This window comes from Alligator mississippiensis, chromosome 1, assembly GCF_030867095.1.
Source record: "Alligator mississippiensis isolate rAllMis1 chromosome 1, rAllMis1, whole genome shotgun sequence".
Lineage (NCBI taxonomy): Eukaryota > Metazoa > Chordata > Crocodylia > Alligatoridae > Alligator > Alligator mississippiensis.
Window position 1 is genome coordinate 5,597,943 of NC_081824.1, and position 22,982 is coordinate 5,620,924.

Below are 22,982 nucleotides of genomic sequence, written 5' to 3' on the forward strand. Positions count from 1 at the left end.
CCAGCACATGGGGCTTGTCAGGGGTTTTGAAGATTTTTACTCTAGAGCAGTGTTGCTCAACCTTTTGGCCCGACAAGCCAGATGAATAAAGTGGATGGATGGCCCACAGACCAGATTGGGTCTTGGGGCACCGGAAGTTGTAGCAGGCTTCCGAGCTGCTCCTGTCTGCTCTAGCTAGGGACAGCAGCAGCTTCCTTCCAGCCAGGGAGCAGGAGTGTAGTGAGGGAAAACAACCCACCCATTGTTGCTGCCACCACCACTGCTGTCTGTGGGGAGCTTGGCTCCATGTGCAGCCTTACTCCTGTCCCACTCCCGAGTGGGGCAGGAGTTGCCCTGGAGTCCCCCCTACCTTGGGCTCCTCTGGGGACAGTGGGACAGGAGGGGATGTGCTCCTGAGCCCAGAGGAGAGGGGTGGTGGGAGGGAAGATTCTTACCTGATTGAAGAACTAAAAAAAGAAGGATTCCTGCTGCTGGTCCTATGGTCTGCTCACCCTTGGAGGGGGAGTGAGTTAGGAACCAGGGTCCAGCCATCCCTGCAGGCCTCAGTTGCTGCTCCTACACCCTTTCACAAATCCCAGAGCTGCCCATGGTGAGTGACCTTGTCTATGGAAAGTCTAGTGCCACCAGTGCCTAGACCAGATCTGGCCTCCAGCACCTTCTCATCCAAGCTGTGGCCCTGCGCACTAGATCCAGTGTGCAGGGTGGGGCAGGCCCCAATTCCAGCATATGGGACCAGACAGAGGCAGTGCAGGGTCCTGGGGCCCCAGCCCTGGCCTGAAGGGCACCCTCATGCCATTCATTTACCCTGCCCAGCCAAAAGGTTACACACTCTTGGCCTAGACAGTGAAAATTTGAAGTGTTTTCCAGTGAAAATTTGAAGTGTTTTCTTAATGTTACTGCCTTGGTTGGCTGGCACAGTGAGGTAACAGCACTATTTAAATGACACGCTGCACCAAGGCTAAGCAATTATTTTGGCTGGGGGCCACTTGAGTTCTGGTGAGCTGTCAAGGGCTGCACACACAACATCTTTCAGCAGATATCATTTTCACAAATTATAGATAAAAACCAAATCATACTAAAAATCAAAACATCTACTATAACATTTAAATTGTATTTCAAAAAAATTTTTGTCCTGATTTATATTTTTCTTTGAGTAGTATATATAGAGGCAATTGCATAATAAAATAAAGTCTTATTCTTGTATATTATGTGTGTGGAGGGGTGGGGCAGGGGACGTGCATGTGTATGTGGGGGGCTGCCCGCACACTGGGTCCTGGGAGCTGGCCAGGGTGGAAGGGGAAGCAGGGGACGCATGCAGCAGAGCTCGCTGGGGCGGTGCAGGTACGATCTGTGCCCCCCATCCAGCCCATGACTGATCCTGCAGCACTCCATATGGCGTGAGCCGCCTGGGGCAGCATTTCCACCCATGCCCTCCAATGGTGCCTCCTTGGCTCCAGCCAGTAAACACAGCTTCCTGGCAGGGCTGCTCTTGCTGCTGCTGTAGCTCACCCAGGTGCTGCTTGGCATCCCCCAACTCCAGTGGCTCCTTCTCCTCTTCCTGCCCTGGTTGTGCTGCTCGGGGAGGGGGGAGGGGGGGGAGCAGCTCTTGCCCCAGTGCATAGGGCTCCAGCTCTCAGCTACCTTCCACCCACTAGGCTGCCTACAGGTGGTTGCTCATTGCACTGTGTGGGCAGAGTGGGTAGAAGGCAGCCAGGAGTTGGCTGCAGCTTCCTTCGTGCCCCCCCCCCTCCCCCCCAGGCAATGCAGCAGAGGCAGGAGGAAGAGCCTTTGGAGGCAGGGGGAGCTGAGCAGTAACTGGGGAGAGTGCACTCTGGCCAGGGTGGTGCCATCAGCAGGCAGGGGTGGGAGCACAGCGCAGGCTGCCCTGAAGCATGGAGTAGGCAGGGCTCAGCCCCCTGCAGAGCGCCACAGGGGCAGCCATGGCTAGATCTGGCCCACAGGTCATATTTTGCCCACCACTGATTTAGGTGATATGCTGATGCCTCAGAAAATTTGGCTCCTCTGCTGCTGCGCAATGTGCTGAGGAGCACAAACCATAATACTAAGTGAGCTGATAGGAGCAAATGTTCTCCTACTTTCCTCATCCACTTGTTAAGCTCCACTAAAGCCCCTGTCTCCCAAAGGCTTTTTTGCTATACATGCTTCTTACCGCTCTGCTCACTCACCTGGTCTCGTTGGCTCACTTGAAGGGGTACAGTGTTCCTGATAAGTCAGGAAGGCCAGTTAATCTGATCTAAAACCAAGTAGCCAATCCAAGCAACTCTGCGGTGACTACTCTTACTGCAGTTAGATTACCTGAATACAAAATAATTCCTTCGTTAACTTTTAATTTTTCAAAAGATAGCCTGTTTGAGTCTTACTGTTGAGTGACCTGTGGCTCATATAGAAACAACAAAAAAGTATGGGCATTTAGTCTTGCTCTAAATGCTTGTTTTGACACATCAGTGATCTGGGAATCACTGCTGACACTTTATCTTTTGCTTGTTAGTGATTTTTTTTCTGACAGAACAGCACGGTACTGCAAGCTGTGACTTGTGTATCAAAGATGGGTGAAGCGATTTTTTTTTTTTTTTTTTTTTAAGTAGTAGTATACAATCATGTATGAAAGGCACTATAAGAACAGATACTCCCAGAGATACTTCATCTGTGATAGACTGTTGAAAAAACTAAAGTCTAATTTTAATGTTCTCTTACTATTTTTCAGCTGAATTTTTTTTAAGATTGATTATGCAGAAAGAGACACTCCTTTCCCATCCTTCCCTCTAGGCAAAATAAAGAATTTTCATAGTGCTCAACCCATGCTATTCCATACTTTTGGTTCACATTTCTCTCTTAAAATTTATTGTAGGTCGCTCAGTGTAATTACTTGGCTCTCACACTTTTATACTTAAGGCAGTTTCTTTTTCTGACATCCTCATTCTCTGTTAATGGCCTCTACTTTTCAATTTTGAGATCCTAAACTAGAAGGATTTTAACTTGTGTTTTTCTTTTCGTTTTAGGCTGTTTAATACAAAGAAAACACATCAGCTGCTACGCTACAAGGATGGAGTCTATTGTGTGGGAATGTGGCTAATCAACTTACCACCTTAACCTAATGCACAGTGCATAATAATGTGAAAAGGGAAAGAGAAGAGAAAATGATGTCTCTCTCGTATATCTTAAAAACACACGCTTCTGGCTGGACTGGCCAAGCAGAATTCATTCAGAACAGAGAGTATTCCGGTCTTTGAAGAACCTCAATCAAGGAATGAAACTCCTGACATTAAAGCCAATCCTGCAGGTGCATGCCTACCTGAAAATGCTTAGTTAATAATCTGACAGGCCTCAGCAACTGGCCTCCATTCGCATTGTGGGAGGATGGCTGTTTGCTTGGTGTTCTGTTCTCTCTGGCTTCTGGATGTTTTGGTGGGGCACACAAGTGGGCACAGTTTATTTTCTTGTGAGCCTATCATCTTGAGGATGTGTCAAGACCTGCCTTACAATACCACCTTTATGCCTAATCTTCTGAACCATTATGACCAGCAGACAGCAGCATTAGCAATGGAGGTAAGAATTCATCTGCTTCATAAATGTGTGTGGTGGGCATTTAATTGACCACTGAATAATTCTTAGCAGCTAGGAATTATGGAGGAATATAGTTCTGTGTAGGATATTTATTCTTATTTATTCTATCATCATAGTGTCCTTCAAAAGCATAAGCTACATGGATGCTGTTTTGCATAGATGTAATACAGTTATTCCACTTTCATGTATGGTTGAATATATGAGAGAATATGAACAGTTGTACTTATTTTCTAATGTTCTAAAATGTTAAGAGCTTAAATAAGCAAATCTAGAGTACATGATTTGAATGTTACATCAGGAAAAATGCAGCTTATTTAATAACTTTTTTTGCAAGGTGCTTTAACTTACACAATGACACAAAATAATCATGAAATCTTGGTTCCAAAAAGTGTGCTTCTGGTGGCTGGGTTGTTATTTTGCCTTTCTGAATTGTTATTACAGAATATTTGCCTTTGTCTCAGTCTTGTTATGGAAAAAAACTTATGCAAATGGCTGCCTTAGCATGCTAATGTTGCTTTCCCAAGTTACAAGAATATTTGCTGGCTGGCTAAGCATTTAGTTAGGCTGCTTAGACTTGGAGTTCAAGATTCAGGCAGGCAAACTGATGTACAGAATGAGAACAGAACATGTTTCTGGCATGAAGTTGGGGGGTTTTTTTTAATTTCAAGTAGTTCCGAATGAGCCAACATCTTTATTTAAAGTGAAATAGATTTGATTTGACTTGAATCAAAGTTGGTTCTAACAACAACGTTGTTTCATAAATAGAGAAGACCAAGGCTTTCCCCTCTTCTCCAGGGAAGAGTTTACTGCCGCACCCAACAGACTTACTCCAGCCAAATGATACCGGACAATCTTAACCTTGAATGCCTTTTTTTATGTTTGAAAAATGTGTGCATCTGTTTCCCTAAGTTTTTAATTGAATAAGGCTAGAGATCTCTCAGAAGTGACTAGAGAGAGAAATATTAATGGAGAATTACATGATTACAGGGGATATTAGCTTCCCAGATATAAATTAGAGAACAAATATTACTAACGGTGGTAGGGCCTAGCTATTCCTGGATGTGATGCCTAACAGATTTCTTCTCCGTATAGTCACCAAACCTAGAAAATTCACATTATATACATAGCTCCTCAACCAACAAAGTGTCTTGCTACCAGCATACTAGCTAGAGGTATACTAGCTACCAGCGTACCAGCTAGAGGTAATAACTTTGACAAGTAATCACAAACTAATTTAGTTTTTAAAACTAAAGGGAAGGATAAACTTAACATTTTTTTTTTTGATTTCCAAAAGGCAGATTAAGAGTTAATGAAACCACAGTGCATAAAGTTAAAAGGGTTGAAAACTCCAGGGATTTGAATGAAGGGAATCCTGGGACTTCTTTAAGTCAAGGATGCAAAGATATCTGGAATTTGCATCCCAAGTGAGGTTGAGGTGCAGGAAGGGGGAGAGGAGAACTGTTAAGGAAGAGCTACAGGCACCTCAAAAAATATTATTAAGTAGACAACCTGCCAGGAATGTAATGAAGGACTGATCAGAAGAAAAACTGTCTTCTCGGTTAGACAGTGTAGGAATGAAGTGAGAATTGCTAGAAGTGGAAGCTGAGGTATACCATGCAAAGAACATAGAAACAAATGGCAAAAGGTTCTACTTTTTGCTCTAGGCAGCTTGCAGTCATGTTTTACTGCCTACAGCTGGGCTGTAGTCCCTGGCAACCTGCAGGCTCCTGCAACAGGGAGTGTGCAGGCTCCTGCAAGCTTCTGCCAGCCAGCCTGTACAGAGAGTCATCTAGGCAGGGCAGACCCTACAATGAGAGGCTACGGGACCTGAACCTGTTCAGCCTTCACAAGAGAAGGCTGAGGGGGAACTTGTGGCCATCTATAAACTCACTAGGGGGGACCAGAAGGTTTTGGGGGAGACCTTGTTTCCCCTAGTGTCCCCCAGGATAACAAGGAATAACGGCCACAAGTTGTTGGAGAGTAGGTTTAGATTAGACATCTGTGGGAACTACTTCACAGTCAGGGCGGCTAGGATCTGGAACCAACTTCCAAGGGAAGTGGTGCTGGCTTCTACCCTGGGGGTCTTTAAGAAGTGGCTCGATACCTACCTGGCTGGGGTCACTTGAGCCCAGTTTCCCTCCTGCCCAGGCAGGGGGTCAGACTTGAAGATCTACAAGGTCCCTTCCGACCCGACTTCTATGATACTAGGCTAGCATTTCTCAACCTGTGTGTTGCGACCCAAAAGTGGGTCACAAGAATATATGAAAGGGTCATGAACAGACTTTAAACATGGATTCTCCTTCAAAGGAGGAAAATCATGGGAAACATGGCTTGCCCCTTGCAGGCTATCAGAGTTCCAGCCTGCAAGGGGATGCTTGCCCCTCTCCTGCCCCACACACCTACTGCCTGCTCCGCACACTGGGGGCCTGGGAGTGGGGGCAGTGCGTCAGGAGTGAGGGACACTGGGCCAGGACTGGCCATCGATGTTTACAAGTGGTACAAAAAAGGTTGAGAACCACTGATCTAGGCAACTACAGGCCTTTTAGTTTGGCTTTTCCACTATGCAAGGCCATAGAACTAATTTTGAAAGAAAGAATTATTAAGGACCTGGAGGCCAATGGGGTGAAGTACAGCATCATTTTACCGATGGTAAATCATGCCAGACTAACTGGTATTTTTCTTTTAATAAAATAAATTATTTTTTAGACCAGGATAATGTAGAAAATCCAAACTTGTTCAGTCTAGTTAAATGAAGGCTGAGTGGGGATATGACTGACTACTTTTTATAACTACATTAGAGGGGTAAGCATTAGGATTCATGAAGGGCTAATTGGGCTAAAGGCCAATTTTAGCCTGGAACCAAATGAGTTCTGGCCATAAATTAAACTGAGGCTGGAAATGAGAAGTTTTCTAATCACTGGAGGAATGGAGTGCTGGCATTCCAGCCTGTGCTCACTGTATTTAGACTGCAGATTTCTCCTAACAGTTGTCTGCAACAAAGCTGTGCTGCCTGAATTTAAAATTTAAGTTTAATTGTACTGATTTGATTTTGTGCACTTGAAGGGGAAAGTATTAATGCCATTGTAGGAGTTTCTGGGAAGAACTAATTTGGAGACTTCAACCCAAATGAACCTTCATATTGGCCTTTTGGCACAGCCCTGTGTTGATCAGATTTTTATGCAAACGGCCTTGGAGCCCTGGTTTAGCCTCTAATAGGTCTAAAGCAAGCTGTTTCTGAGGTTAAATCTGCACTAGGCTGCCACTGATGCCAGAACTTCTGACAGCAACAGCAGCCATCTCAACCAAACTGCCAGTGAATGTGCACGCCCCTGCACCTCTGGCAGGTTCATGGGGCTCTGCTACCATAGCTGTGCTGCCAAGCGCTGGGAGGGCACCAGCTGCTGAATGGCCTGTGGCAAGTCTCTGAAGATGCAAGGGGTGTCTCCACATGCCTTCAGCCAGTACTGGCTGGCTGCACTCTGCTTGGCAGAGTGGCAGGTTCTGCTGCTACGGAAGGGTTTTTACTACCAATGTACTCTGGTTTGCTGTAGGGTAGATGTGATGGCCCAAGCAATATGAAAGAAACAAAAAGGTTTGTTTTTTGTTTTCTTTGGTAATGGGACCAAGTGAATAGCTGGAAGGGACATTAGACAGACATCCTGGATAGGCCTTCTCAGCCATCTCTGGACACACAGCTAAGACCATCATGGAAGATGGTCATCCTCAACTGCAAGGGATTGCCGTTGATGAGAGACAAAAACGTTTGGGTACAATGTGCCTTTCCACATTGGTCCAGGAAATGCACAAAAGTGCAGTTGGAGTACTGCGTGCAATTCTGGGCGCCGCAATTCAAGAGGGATGCGGATAACTTGGAGAGGGTCCAGAGAAGGGCCACTCGTATGGTTAAGGGCCTGCAGACCAAGCCCTACGAGGAGAGACTAGAAAAATTGGACCTTTTCAGCCTCCGCAAGAGAAGGTTGAGAGGCGACCTTGTGGCTGCCTATAAGTTCATCACGGGGGCACAGAAGGGAATTGGTGAGGATTTATTCACCAAGGCGCCCCCGGGGGTTACAAGAAATAATGGCCACAAGCTAGCAGAGAGCAGATTTAGACTGGACATTAGGAAGAACTTCTTCACAGTCCGAGTGGCCAAGGTCTGGACTGGGCTCCCAAGGGAGGTGGTGCTCTCCCCTACCCTGGGGGTCTTCAAGAGGAGGTTAAATAGGCATCTAGATGGGATCACCTAGACCTAGCACTCTTTCCTGCCTATGCAGGGGGTCGGACTCTGATCTATTGAGGTCCCTTCCGACCCTAATATCTATGAATCTATGAAAAAGCGAGGAAGGGGATTTGCCTGGAATCTTGTCTAACATCTCTCCTGCTAGCAGAACTAGTGTAGACCGTGGCTGATTTTCCTTGCACCTTTATGACTGGCTTTGAAAAGGGATGTGAGGGAACACTTCCTCCTTTCCTGTAAGCTGTTTTCCCTTACTGCTGCTATAGAGCCCAGGTAGAAATTCTGTATCACTCAGTAGGCTGAAGAACTTTTTTTGGATGGAACTGCCTATATCATGGGTTACCTCTTGAACTCTTTTCCCTTTTGTATGGTATATCTATACTGCAGCCTGTAACGTAATGCAGACGCACCTGAGCCAGCCTTAGGTTAACATGGATATGATGAGCAGTCTAGGTCTATGCTGCTCAGTTGCAGTAGTTTGGAGAGCTCCATACTGCTGGGGCTAGACTGCTTAGTCTACACTGTGCTGCAGTGTGGACATGTACATCATAGGATGTATGTCTGTTCTGTCAGCAGGTTCAAAATATCCAGCTTGGCAGTGTTCCTTTAAGTGGTAATTACTGACTGCATGTTATACTTCTGTATTGTGATCTGCCTTCCATGTTAGTCTTACAAGACTTCTGTCTCGGATGGCCAGAGCCGACTCGAGGTGATCTAATAATTGCTTGTTCATCGGGCGGGCTGGTGAATAGAGAGGCTGAGAAAGCTTTATGGTTGTAAAACTTTACTTACATCGCTGGTGGTTGCAACGAAAACGGTCCGGTTGTCTGAACAACTATGTCAGTTGTTCCAGCTGATAAGGCTCAGGCTAGCTCATCCGTCTACAAATCAAGCCGGCAGGAATAGGGTACGTCTGGGATTGCGCTCGGTGACGGGGAGAAGAATCGATAGGTGATCAGTCTATCGATCAGCTCAGCCGCAAGTCAGATCTCTTTTAGAAGCACTCTGCAGCGTGCTCAAAGTTTTCCAACTTGGGCGGAAGTCGCACGAAATTTTAAACGGCTAGCAAGCCAATTACTAGCCACCACGTAGGAATAATTTAGAGCTGGCCAATAGCGGGACACAAATTTACATTTGAATGGCAGGAACGCTCTTGCACCAGGGGTTTTCTGCTGCAACAGAAAACCTTTGCTTTTGCAAGAGGCTCTCATGTGGCGGGAAAATTCCACCGTGCCAAGGCACCAAAATCACTGGGTTGTGACAACTTCCACACAGACTTAATCTTTAGGAGAGGATATACTGCTAGGCAGAAGTTGTGCACATTTTTTTGTGTACCTTATATTACTCTAGGCTTTCTTTAATATCTGCACTTGGCAAGAAAAATGCATCATTTTATATTTACCCTTGTAACCATTAAGGAGAGTATCATTTTTAAGAGAATGGGAGCACTTTAATAGTCAAGTGGTTGAAAATTACACTTATGTTACAGCACTTATTTATAGAAGTTTCCTTTCTCAAACTTTTTCAGGCAGTAGGGACTCTACCCCGATCATGACTGACCTGTTTTATTGTGTTGCATAACATGGGCAGTTTTCAAGATCAGTGACATGAAATGTTCACGAGGTCTTGTCAGTGTCACTTCATAACTGTTTGGCTTACTTGCATTTAGAACCCCATAATAGTCTAAAAAATGAACACTCAAATTATGGATTTTGCCATTCACAACAGCTGCCAAATATATGATTTTTGGAAATAGTGACATCCTGTCTCCCTTCTCTTGATATTGAAGGTTCTGGATTTCTTAACTTTATTATGTGTAGACTGAACACTTCTATATCATTTGCTTGGTTATGTAGTGATGAGCATGTGCCAGGTTATTTGAACCTGAAAACATGCAAGTTAACTGCTGATGTTTCTGTGCAACTAAATCAATATTGGCACTTCTGTATTATGTTGCTTCCATAGTATTCTTTCATATGAGTGGTGGTAGTGTGTTGTTCTCTAAGAGTATATGGTGTTATAAAGTGTCAACTTCCAAAGAAAGCAAATGCAGCTGTTTTATTTGCCAACAGAGTACTTGCTCTTTGCATATTCCTGAAAGAAAATCGACCATTTCTTTATTGATGAAACTTGAACCAAAAGCATAGTTGTCTTTTCCTTTGTCTTTTAATAGATTTTCATAAACATAAGTGGAAATAAAATATGTATTTTTGATTCATGTTTTCATGTTCAGTTCTGCATCTGTTTGTATTGGATGAATAAAGGGAAATGAAATATTATACTTAGTCTGCTGAGCAAAAGAGCTAGGCTGTTCTCAGTGGTGGCAGATGACAGAAGAAGGAGCAATGGGCTCAAGTTGCAGCAAGGGAAGTTGAGGTTAGATATTAGGAAGAATTTTGTCACTAGGAGGGTAGTAAAGCACTGGAACAGGTTACCTAGAAAGGTAGTGGAATCTCCATCCTTGGAGGCTTTGAAGACCTGGCAAGACAAAGCCTTGACTGGGATGATGTAGTTGGGGCTGGTCCTGTTTTGAGCAGGGGGTTGGACTAGATGTGACCTCCTGAGGTCCCTTCCACCCTCATTTTCTGTGATTTCTATGAAAGCATAAGAATAGATAGAGCTGTAATCAGCTCCTCTTTCCTTATTTACTTTCAGGAAAGAAAAAGCCTTAAGCTTCCTACTGTGCCCCATCGATAACACTTGCTTTAATCTGGAGTAGAGTGGGGGAGGGCTGTCTTAATTCAGCGGGTTAGAGGGTCATTTTGTTCTTGAAGATTTCTTAGCTGAATGGTTCTTTTGCCTACTGACTTACTAGTTCTAATAAAATGTTGGTGAAAAATACTCCTTTTATATGAGACATTACAATGAGAGTTTTTTTTCACCTCTTCATTTCTAAGTGAAGACATGGTGGTGGATAGAAACAATTTATTCAAACTTTGAATGTTGTTATTAGCATAACAGTCTGCAGTGTTGCTATAAAGAATGGTGAGCTGCAGTGGCAAATGTTTTCAAAGCACACTTTTTCTGACTGAGCTGTCCACATAGTTGAGCAAAGCTGCTAGGAGCTGTCCAGCACAAATCAGTACTATGGAGATGAGCAATTAGTGATGCAGACGTTCTAGAAATGCACAAATGTGTGACATGTTTAGAAGGTGAGGATTTTTAATAATATGCTGATTGATGTATTTATTTATTTTGCTTTAGTATGAAGGAAACAGTATTTTGGTAAATGTAGAAAAGAGAAATATAAAAAATATTTTTACACAGTATGTGGGGGGAAAATACCAGCAGTGGATCTATGTTAAAGCAGCTTTGTTAATGTGGCCCACATTGGAGAAAAGGTTGTGGGGGTAATCTCCATTTGCTGTGACATTGACCATTCTCGTTCCAATTTCCACAGGTAAAAAAAAAATTTGGGAACCATAGTTGTTGTTACCTCTAGCAAAATATATTTTAGAAGCTTTCATACAATTTAGTACAGGGGTGTCCAACCTTTTTGAATGTGGGGCCAGATCGCAAACTTTTTATCACCCAGCGGGCAGGCAAGCCATATTCAAAGACCTCACAGGAAGTGGTATCACATCAGGAAGTGATGTCACGTGACCTTTTGACACCAATGAAGTTGCAGGAAGTGACAATGAAATGGGTCTGGAAATGTGGTTTAAAATCCAAAATAAAAACAATATAAAAGCAAGAATGAAACAATACCAAACACTTAACTAAAATAAACACGAGCATAATGCAAGTCGACAGATCAAATGTGGAAAAGATATCAGCCAGGGTAGAAACTAATCAAAGCAACAAAATATGGGCATTTTTGAGAATTATCTTCAAGAAGATTTACTTTTATTGAATTAATAACTAGTTATGACTAAAGGTTACATAATAAAACCCTGGTTTTAAATGTTGACCATAGTTTAAATAGCAACATCAGAAGGGCTTGTCAGCATCATCCAGTCTTAAAATAAATTGCCCTTTTCTACACAGAGATTGATGGCAACATGAAACTTGACCGCTAGGGAAGCCCATCCTAAGATATGTGCTCCCTTCACACCTCCCTACTCATTCCTACAGGTGTTCCCAACACCCCCTATTCATCCCTACACCCACTTCCAGCCCCCCCCACATCACTATGAACCCCCCCACACACATACTTCTTGTTGACCCTTTCACCCCAATGCTGCCCTCACATACGGACCCCTGCACTCGCACCCAACACACATATAGGCAACACTTGCCCACCAAGGTGTCAAGGGACCTGCATGCAGCCTCTCACTCTCATAAGATTCCAGTGATTCAATTGCTGGCAGCCTGCTTTTGAGCAAAGCGCATCTAGTGTAGTCCTCGCAGTGCACCAGACCAGCAGCTCCCAGTTTAATAAGGGCTGGGGCATTAGGATCCCCAGTTGTGGCTGGACGTAGAGCACCTCTGGGCCAGGCTCCTCCTGCCTCCCACCTAGCCCGGCTCCGGCAACCGCGTGCCCCGCAGCCCCGGCTCGGCCCCGAGGCGCCCCCAGCTCTGCGCGTGAGCTTACCTGTGCCTCTGTCCACTACGCGTGCGGGCAGGGCTCGAGCCATGCTGCAGCTCCCCCGGCCATACGCTGGGGCCAAGAGGCAGAGCCAGAGAAGAAGTCCAGGCACTGCCCCTAACTCGTTCAGTCAGGCGCGGCTGAGGCAGCCCCATGCCTCGCAGCCCTTGGGGCAACGGTGGTGGTTCCCAGCTCGCGTGATGAGCCTGGCCCCGCAGGGGTAAGCAGCTCCCCTCCCCTTGCTGCCAGCTGGGGCCCACAGGCCGGCCCTGCCCGCTTTGCCTTGCCGCTGCCCCGCCGCCACCACCATGGAGCGCAAAGCAGGCACCTTAGGCCAGATAAAATGGCTTGGTGGGCTGCATGGCCGCCCGTGGGCCATATGTTAGACAAGCCTGATTTAGTAGATGGCAGAGATGGTTACTGCCATGTAGCTTTTGAACCCGCTTGTTGTCTAACAGTTAGAAAACTGTTTGTATTTAATTCATGTACAATTGGGGGAGAGAGTTGGATTAGCAGTCCATACTGTGCCATTAATATATAACAATAATCTGGTTGCTGGGTCTTGAATACATAGCAAAAGAATTGGGTGGTGGGTTGTTCATCGTTGTTTTAGTCATAAGACACAGGCATGAATATGCACAGGAGATCTAAGTTCCCTTGCTCTTCTCTAAACGTGCTAGATTTTAAACATTAGTTGTGTTGTAAGACTGACCCACCACACTCTGTACATGAAAGAGGGTGAAAGCATACTTCATCAACCTGTTCATTCCTTCAGGTATAATGCATGGAAAATATCATTCTGTATTTGAATTCAACCAGCATATGGAAACAAAATTTGAATCTTAATGGCCTTTACAACTAAGGTGTATTGCGTGTATGTGAAGAGCATTGCTTTTATTTACAAATGCAATTTGAAATAAAGATCTGCATCTTAATCAGCATGCATTCATAATAGGTTTGCTTTCCAGGTCATGGAGGCAGATGGCTCTGCATTGTAGTTTAAGCCTCTGCCAAATGCTGCAGATCTAAGACCAGAAGAATTATTAGGAAAGGTGGAACATGCACATGGACTCATTTCAAATAGTTGGGTGGCTGCCTACAAAAATTATAGTAAAACGAAGCCAGTTTTAGCCTTTTATGTGCTAGCATGAGCTCTATATCAATAGAAAGCCACGTGGTGATGTCGGGCAGGGTTTCTCTCAAAGCCCTGAAGTGTGTTGGCCACACTTATCTCCCCTTGCACAGACACACAGCTGTTTGTTGTCCTGATGCCTTTTCTCCTCTTCCAATAAAATCAGGTGTTTGAATCTGTTTTCAAAAAATAAAAATAAATTGCTTCTACCTTTTGGGGATGCATGAAAAAACTTCTTGGCTTATCTTCTGCCTTTTTTTAATGCTTCCAGAGAAAACTTGATTTGAGTTTGTAAACTCTGTTTTGCAGTTTCAGCTGGACAAATGATATAATCTTTAGATCACTGGTATGCTGAGAGCAGCAGTAAAGGTTGGTTTGTTTATTTTTTTAATGTAGCTATGAGGCCTGAGCTTGATTTCACAGGAAAGGGGGAAAAAATCTTTGGATCACTTTAACTGATATTCATCCATGTAATTCACTCTGTCAGCAAAGGACCTGGTTGGGACAATAATGGATAATGCATTTATCAAGCTTCTTGATGCTACAGTTGGTATTCCTGCTATACATTGTCACTGATTTAATAAGATGATCAGTACATATAGGCTTCCTCCAGAAATGTGGCTGGTTATTGTTGAGGCTTGGTTGGTTTTGTTTGTTTTAGGTGAACAAAATGAAATGGTAGGAAGAGCTTAACTTTGTAGATGGCAAAAAAATGTAGCGGTATCCCTTTTCTTCCTTTGCTCATTTATTTTGAGAACAAAATTCTCCAATTCCACTTGCTTGGATTAGGAGACTTTTGTGTATTCTTTTTCATGGTGTGCAAGTACTCGGGGCTAGTATGTATTTAGATCTACATAAGCTATTGGTGTACACCAGGGGTGTCAAGCATCTGGCTCATAGACTTTGCCCCCACCGTGGCTGGGATGCAGAAATCTTCAGTGACAGCCAAGTACCCAGCTCCCAGCAGCACGGTGGGAGCAGTCCTAGCACTTTGGCTTGTTCTGATGGCAGTTGCCAAGCACCCACAATACCAGGCTTCTTCCCACTCTCACTCAGGCACTTGCCTGCTGCCCCAGAAAGGCACAGTTCTGGCTTCTTCTTGTGGTGCTGCTGGGGCTCCAGCTCTCACCCGAGTGCTTGGCAGCTACCATGGGAACAAGCTGCAGTGCTGCTGGGGTTCCAGCAAAATCACTTGGCTGCCAAGCACCCAAGCAAGAGCTGCGGTGCTGGAGCCCCAGCAGCACTGCGAAAAGAAACCTGGCACCACAGCTTGTTCCTGTGGTGGCAGCCAAGCATCACTGATGCCAGACTTCCCTCTGGGCCCCTGACTACCTAGGGCAGGCACCATGTGTGGCACCTCTCCAAGACAGTCTCCACATGCAGTTCAGTCCTAGAGCAGCCTCAGTGGGTGCTGTCTGCACTGGATCCAGCATGGGGGATCTGTGGGCCTGATCCAGCCTATGGGGCGGTTACCCTGCACCACTCATCTAGCCAGTGAACTGGTCCAGTGTCACTCATCTAGCCTGCAGGGCCAAATGTTTGACACCCTTGGTGGAAACAGTACAGTATTTGTATTAGATGTTCTATTTGGCTTATTTTAAAATGTTATATAGGGATTCTGTTTCAGCTCCTTGATGGTAGAATAGATTATTACTCGGCTTCTGAACTCTTGTTTACAGTTTATAAGTGCATCATTCCATCCAGTGTTTTGTTCGGCATTTTTCAAACTGGCAGCCCTAAGATAGTACATTTAATAATCCTATCTAACACGTACTAATGCAAATGTTATCTCTTGCATTTTAATTCTGTGATGGTTAGTATAAATTTTGCTGGCTAGTTGCAGTCTAGGTTCATATCTAATCGGTAGACTTTAGATAAGACTTCAGGTTTTATACTAAATTAAAGTTGGATGTTTTTCACATTGTTTCCATTCACATACACTTGCCACCACCCAAAATAACAGATTGTCTGCTCATATTCCTTCCCACCAGATTTCCCTGATAAGATTGATTATTTGACTTTTTAGTCCAGCTGCTGGAGAGACCTCCCTCTTTTTCCCTACACATCCTTCTGGTAACTGAGATTGTCTAAAGAGTCTTCAGATTTAATCAGTTAGCAGCTCCTTTATGATGAAGGGTCTCTATTGAAACTGTTTGCACTTGCTGTTCTATCAGAGCCTGAGTTTGTTTTGCAGATCATAGTTTGAGGTCTGCATTTTATCTACTGCCAAACACATAGCTTGTTTAACTCTAAAAGGTACCTATTGCATTGCTGGTCACTTGGATGGTGATTTTACTAATAGGCAGTGGTGGCTGATAATGTTATATTATTCTCTATTTAATTCACAATATTTGCTCAGTTCTAAGGCTCAGCCACAGTAAGTATATAAGACAAGTGGACTGGGTGAGGGAGTCAAATTGGGTGAGGTCCCAGATAGGATGGGGGCAATTTTTTTTTAACTAATTCAGGACCAGTAATCCCAGCACAGCACAGTATGGTAAGGCTGCAGCTCTTTTGTGCATTTTGGAATTTGAATTTGAAAGAGGACTGGGTGCTGACTCTGTGTATTTTGAATGAAGTGTTGTCACCTATGGTAATAGCAGGAGAAAGATTTGAGACTGGGAGTGCATAAGTAAATATCTCTAACATGGCACAGATCATGCTCAGGTTATTGTATGGGATGCACTCACTTTTTCACACACATTGCCTCCCTTCCCCCTGCCCTCATTTGGTACTCTGCCCACTTTCAGAAAGGAATTGTGTATAGCAGTCAATTCACTTCTGTCCCTACTTGTGAACCACATACAGTTCCCATTCATCATGGAATGCAACAGCTCATGTGGGGATTGTGTACAGCACTGAACCAAGCCCTGTGAGAGACTGAATGCTCTTAATTCAGCCACTGAATCTGGAAGAGCTCTGCACTTTCAGAAGTTCAGACCATACCAGGCTTGTACCCTTAGTCCTCTTGGACTGCCAATAAAATAAATATTTAAAAGCAAATTTTTCACCTGTTGCAACATTAGCTACAGCTGATGTTTGGGCAGTGGGGGGGTTTGACTAGGGTATGCTGATGTGCCTGTTGGTATTTAGAAAAAAACGGGATCCTGGCTAGTTGATCATGCTCTTCTGCTTAGGGGCATAGTAATTGCTAAATTTGGGGGTTGGGAAGGAATTTTTTTTCTAGGTTACATTCACACAGACTGTGCTGTGTAGCATGAAGCACAGCCTTTTTTTCCTAGGATTTTCTGAGTACATATTAACCATCTACTTCCCTGTTATTGCAGTAGGACGGCATTGGCAGTACCTTTAGTTTTCCCCTGCTTTTACTTTATGGCATGTTATCAGGTGTTCTTGGTGTTTGTGGATATTGTTCCATGTAGCTGTAAGTGTGTTAATGGCAATGTAGAGCTCTCCAGTTAATTGCCTGTGAAGGCAGGGACTGGACTCTGCCAGGGAGGCCCCTTCCAGTCTGATGTTCCTATACAGCAGGGCTGTCCAGCTGGTAAGCACCCAGAGGCTGTACCAGCATGAGCCATGGGCCCCCTCAGCCACATGATACACGGGCACCCTGCTGCACTGTACACCTATGTGGGTGTCCTTCCCCACTCCATTTGCCTGTGCAGCACTATCCTCCCCTCAGCTCCCTGTGATGTGCCCCACTGCCCTGCCCTTCTGGGCTAGAGGAAGGAGGGGGAGCCCAGAGACTGGTTGGTGCCTGCAGCTGGGGCAGTGGGGGAGCAGCAGCCAGGTGGAAGCCGAGGGGCCACATGTGGACTCCCAGTTGGACAGCCCTGCCATAGAAGATACAATCGAGCGAAAACATGACATGAGGGGAGGTGGGTGAACATTTTGCACATGGTGTAGGGACAGAGCTGTAATTGAGTTAACAGTGTTTTTATTAAAGGTAATGGTAGTTGATGATCACACTTTAATATACATTTAGCCAGTCCAATTGTTTTTTTGAGCAATGCTAAAGAGGAAAAAAAACCTTGACTTTTTTTTGTTTCCTGTTTTAGAGAGATTTATTGGTTGAAACTTAAAATAGCTGTGCATCCCTAAGCTGTGTTATAACAGTGCTATCGAAGGCTGGGGTGTTAGTTGCCACATATAGCCCAATCCTATATTGCTCTGAGAGACCCTTTAGCTTCCACTGAAGTCAGGAGAAGGAGAGGGCTCAACTCCTTGAAAATGAGAGCTGTATGCAGAAACATACTGTGTCTGATTTTTGACTCCTACACCAGTTCCACTTACATATGACTCGGGTTGCTGCAGTGCAGTTTTAAACGGATACAAACCTACTGTCATGAAACAAAGAATCAGGAATCCAAGGTTTAGGGCTCGAAGTGCAAGTTTTGTGTATGAAGAGTGAATGTCTGCGTGGTGATTGCACTTAATGGTGCCTTCCATGTTTTCTTTCTCATCTCGGGGATTTGGCTGTGATCCTCCCACCCAGTCCCTGCGCCCAGCACAGTTCCCATGGTTACCCAGCCCTTTGTAGGGGGACAAAGGTTGGCATTCTGTGTCTCAGGAGCCAAATTCTGCCCTTTTGACTCTCTCCCCTTTTCACACCCCTTGCGAAGCTAGGGCTGCTACGCTTGAAGGCTTGTCAGCAAGGGGGTTCCCATGACAACGGGGATGAAAATTTGAAAGGAGGAGAAGAGTTGAATAGAAGCTCAAAGGCCTGGTTAATTTGAATCTGAACAAGGAAGGAAGGCTCCTTGTAGTTCATCTTTGTGTGTTGTAGGAACCTGAAATTTATCTTGAAAAAGTTGCTTTTCAATTTGTAAACTTGTTTATATTCCCTGTTTCTTGATTTATAGAACAAAAGTTGTCATGTTTGAGGCAGTGGGCAACAAGGAACATCTTTCTTTTTAAACCCAAGGACAGAATTATGATCAGGTGGTGTCTCCCCCCTGCTTGCACAGCCTGAATACTGCTTGGTTTCATAAATCTACATCTTTCTACTTTCATGTATGAGTTTAAAGGGATGGTGATACTATCAGTATAAATGTTTGTGAATCCTTCCTGAAAGATTTACTCTTCGTTTTGTGAAGTAGGGAACGCCTGCATGTCAAAATGGGAAGTCCTGTCTGGTAACTACCCTCTAGCTGATGGATCAGTTCCTGCTGTACATGGACTAGCCCAGTGGTTCTCAACCTTTTGTGTACCAGGACCCGTTTGTAAGCATCAATGGCCAGTCCCAACCTAGTGCCCCTTCCTCTCGACCTGCTGCCCCTGACCCCCAGGCCCTAGCCCCCCAGTGTGCAGGGCGGGGGTGGGGGCCCGAACAGCCTCTCGCAGGCAGGAATTCTGCCAGCCTGCAGGGGAAAAGCCACCGTTTCCCACGACTTTCTCCTTTTAAAGGAGAATCTATTTTTAAAGTTTGTTCATGACACACATATCTTTGCAACCCACTTTTGGGTTGTAACCCACAGGTTGAGAAATGCTGGACTAGATACATGTCACTCTGATATAAAGGAAAAATGTAAAAGCAAGATTTTTATGGCTTTAACTTTAAGAAAATGTAATGCGAAAAATTAGGGAAAAGGTTCTTTTAAATACAGGATGCCCTTGTGCCTCTTCAGCTGGATGTATTATGGAAGTATATGCCTTTTTGGGAAGAGTAGTGGCCTATAAATCTAACACACAACAATTCCATTGCTAAGGCTGTGTTGTGATTTCTGCTCAAAGCAGACTTCCCTCTCCTGTACATGCAATGAATTTGGTTTCCATATTTCATGCACTAATTCTTAAGATGCCTTTCCATATATTTCGTTTAGAATGTCTCCTAACCTTTGCAGAAGAAACATTTAAAAAATGTTCTTGTTTGTAACTATTCCTTCACAATTGCACTTTAAAATTTTTCTTGTTAAACCATCTCAATTCCAAAAACTCCAGATTTCGCTCACATTGCATTGTCCCAACATCTAAATTTTGATTGCAGAGCTCTCATAGAATTAAAATTAAGTACAAAAATTTATTCCTGTAGTTAAAAATAGTCTTACTTGAATAACATCATAAAAAGCCATCAAAACTCCTCAGAGTCCTCATTCTTTCTGCCACTGTAGAGGCAGATGCTTTTGTGTTTGAGCTTCAAGCTGTTAGGCTGAAAATTTAAGCTTGAGCTCATTTTCTCCCACTTTACCAGTCTCTGTTAGTAGTCAGGATCACAGTATACTAGAGAAGGGATTATTGCCTTGAAGTCAGTGTTGTGAAAGATCCTCAGCTTTCAGCTGTGTTACAGTATCAGTTTGTCCCTATGACATGACTTTCTGTGCCCCATCAGAGGGGAGCCCTACCTCATGAGAGCTACTAGGCTTAATGTCTGAGGTGGTTGCTAGACTTCGGAGAATAGGAAGCCGTGAAGTTGACAAAAGAGCTAAGAAATAGACCTCATCTTCTAAAAAAAAAAAAAAAAAAAAAAAAAGCCCCTACTCGCGCAAGCCCCTCTCTCACCATCCAGTTGTATCTCTTGAGATGAAGGAGGCTGGAAAACAGATCTGCTACATAAACCTCCTATGGTTTTTCAGAGCAGAAGTACCCCTGACTAATCTGTTCTTTGCCAGATGAGCTCTGCTGTGTCTAACCAGACAGGGCTCATCACAGCAGGATTCTTGCCTCCTCCTTTTCACCACACCTGGTTGTGTCTCATTGCTAATCTCATTGTTTTAAAACATGTTTATGTGAACATAGATTTGCAGGATTAAGCCATCCATTAAACATGACAGGAGATGGTAATGAGCACGGACTACAAAGTCCTTTCGCTTTGCCCTCTTAGTTCCTCTGACCTGTTCTTGTGGCATCACTCCACCCATTCCTTTCCACTTGTCTCCTTAGTTTTCTTCCTCTGCAGCCCCCTCTGCATTTTATTCTGTGCCACCCCATATGCATGGAATGTATTTACTAATCCAGCAGTGCTCAGCTTTCCAGCCCTTCAAGCTGAATGAGTGGCACGGGCCAGTCTGTGGGCTGGATCCACCAGAGGGTCTGTGCTGGTACGGTCTGTCCGAACTGGCACTCCAGCCCAGCCTGGTGCTCCAGATCCAGCCATGAAGCAATTAACACTGCCACCACTCCTCCGCTATCAAACTTCCAGGCCTGTGGGAAGTGCCATGGGCTGGACAACATGGCCTTGTGGGCCAGAGGTTAACTAACATTGTACTAATCTGGTTGGCAAAGTCACTGCCCTCTGCTTTTAAGTACCTTCTGAAGGCTGACCTGTTCCCCAGTGCTTATGAGGAAAAATCACCAGTTTACATCATCTGCTTGACTTACATAAAAAATTCTGTCAGTGGAATACTTTTGATCCCATTATTCTATGCTCTACTTTCACTTAATGGTTACTGTCATGACCCAATGATTTTGTGTGCGCTTTGGCACTGCAGAATTATTTCCCGCCACATGGAGCTTTCTTTGCACAGTGCAATTCTCAGTTGCATAGAGAAAACCCTGGTGCAAAGGAGTTCCCGCCACCCGTATGTTAATTTGTTTCCCACTATTGGCTGTTTCTAAATTATTCCCACGTGGTGGCTAGTGATTGGCTTGCTAGCCGTATAAGAGGCTTGAGCAGTTTCCACCCAAGTTGGAGGACTTCACATCCATCTCATGAAGAACTCTAAGTGTACTGTGGAGCCTAACAAACTCCGCATGTGCTTTAGAGGAGGATATAGGGGCCTGATCAACCTCTAGCCTCTCTCCGTTGTCGCATGATCCCTCGACATACCCCTGCCCTGCGTGCTCGTTCCACGGAGCCTAGCAAACTCTGTGTGTGTGTGTGTATCCAGAGCTCTGTCCGGTTTGTTAACAAGAGGCTCGAGTTTTCTGCGGGTCTTGTTCATGTTCGTTTAGCGGAGCCTAGCAAACTCCATTTGTGTGCCTTCATGGAGCCTAGCAAACTCCACGTGTATTCGTCTGTAACTGCAACGCATGCAAGTTTTCCTGCCTGCACCGCGACCATCTGCGGTGTAAGTAAAGTTTTCTTTGTTCAACCGCTACGAGTCCGTGCCTAATTCTAGTCCGTCGTGCCGAATTCCCCAACTCACGTGCCAGGGCTGCTGGCCACAGCCCGCCGTGCGCCCCCGAGAGCCTCGGACTGCTCCTGGCCCGCACAGTTACATCATACCTTTTGATTCCTCTGTGTTTCTTCCTTATTTTCAAAATACAGTACCATGTTTTTTAAGAGTTGTTTTTTGGGGCAGAGAATTATGGCTGCTTACAGACATTTAAAAAAAACAACAACTCCCCAAACCACTGCCCTACTTTAAACTCCATGCATCCCTGCACCAAACCCAGTGCATGCCCAGAAGAGGAATCACGTTAGTTGGACAGGGCTCGCCCAACATCTCTATAGATCAGGCGTTTTAGTGGGACTTTGTTGGCACTTTTATCTAATAGCTGATTTATCAGCTGTTTGATAAAAGCACTGAAAAGCCCTGCTGAAGTATCTGATCTATACAGATGCTGCAGAGCCAGGTTGAACTAATGCGCTGCTTCTACCTGTGAAACACTGGGTTTTGGGGTTTTTTTCCATGTCTGTTACCAGACATGGAAAAAAAACCCAAACACTCATCTGTTCAGTAAAATAGTTCAGGAAAACAGTAAGCATGCTATTTTAATGCCCCACAAACAATAAATGCAAATTTTTCAATCATTTTATCTAAGGAATATTCAACTGAAGGGAAGAACAGTCAGGTTTGTTCAGGATTTGGTTTTATTTAACCTAATAACTCTCTTAACATTAACTGGCTATGTTCCAAATCCAAAGCAACCAGCAGCATACTGATCTTCAGCATACTGGCAATTTGTGTTGAAGAGCTCCTGCTCACTGGACTGCTTCTGCAAAGCATATGAAATGCTTAGACTCTGTCAACTTCATGAAAACAAAGGTACTTTACTAAGTCACCTCAAACCATCTAGCTGGTCCTCCACATATTACAATTAGAGGGTAACCCTTGGAAAATGTTGAGCATTTCTTATACCTGAGTAGCTACCTTTCCCAACAAGTAGTCACAGATGCTGATTTTTCAGCACCAGATAATATTTCCCAGGGCTGCCTTTGGACACCTCCAAAATTGTATCTTTGATCACAACATCGGTACCCAAACCAAACTTCTTGTGTGTGAGACTGTCATCCCTACCCTGTTGTATGGTGTGAATTTTGGGCCACATATCACAAATACCTGAAAACTTTGGTATGTTGCCATCAGCAGTCTCTTTGGAAAATCCTCTGCATCGATTGGAAGGAAAGAAGGATGTGTTCTGACTCAACCAAACGCTACCACCATCAAAGCCGTGTTCATATGGTACCAGCTGTGTTGGACAGGGCATGTTCTAAGGCTGCCAGGCAGCCAGCTCCCAAAACAGGTCCTCTACTCCCAATGGTCAGCACTCAAGATGGGCAAAAGAAGAGATTCAAGGACACCTTAAAGGCAAATCTGAAGAAATGCCATATTTAGATCAATATCTGGGAAACGTAAGCACTGAATTGGCAGTGTGAT

The 22,982-nt window shown here is 44.5% G+C and overlaps 1 protein-coding gene across 4 annotated transcripts in view; it reads left to right on the forward strand.

Moving 5' to 3' along the window:
- FZD3 (frizzled class receptor 3) overlaps positions 1-22,982 on the forward strand; it is an 89,526-nt gene that overhangs the window by 4,864 nt on the left and 61,680 nt on the right. For all 4 annotated transcript variants that reach the window (XM_059728396.1, XM_019483810.2, XM_059728395.1 and 1 more), the window contains exon 2: positions 3,021-3,567. In XM_059728396.1, coding sequence (XP_059584379.1) covers positions 3,379-3,567 — 189 coding nt within the window. In that variant the 5' untranslated portion in view covers positions 3,021-3,378. The remainder of the gene's footprint in view (positions 1-3,020; positions 3,568-22,982) is intronic.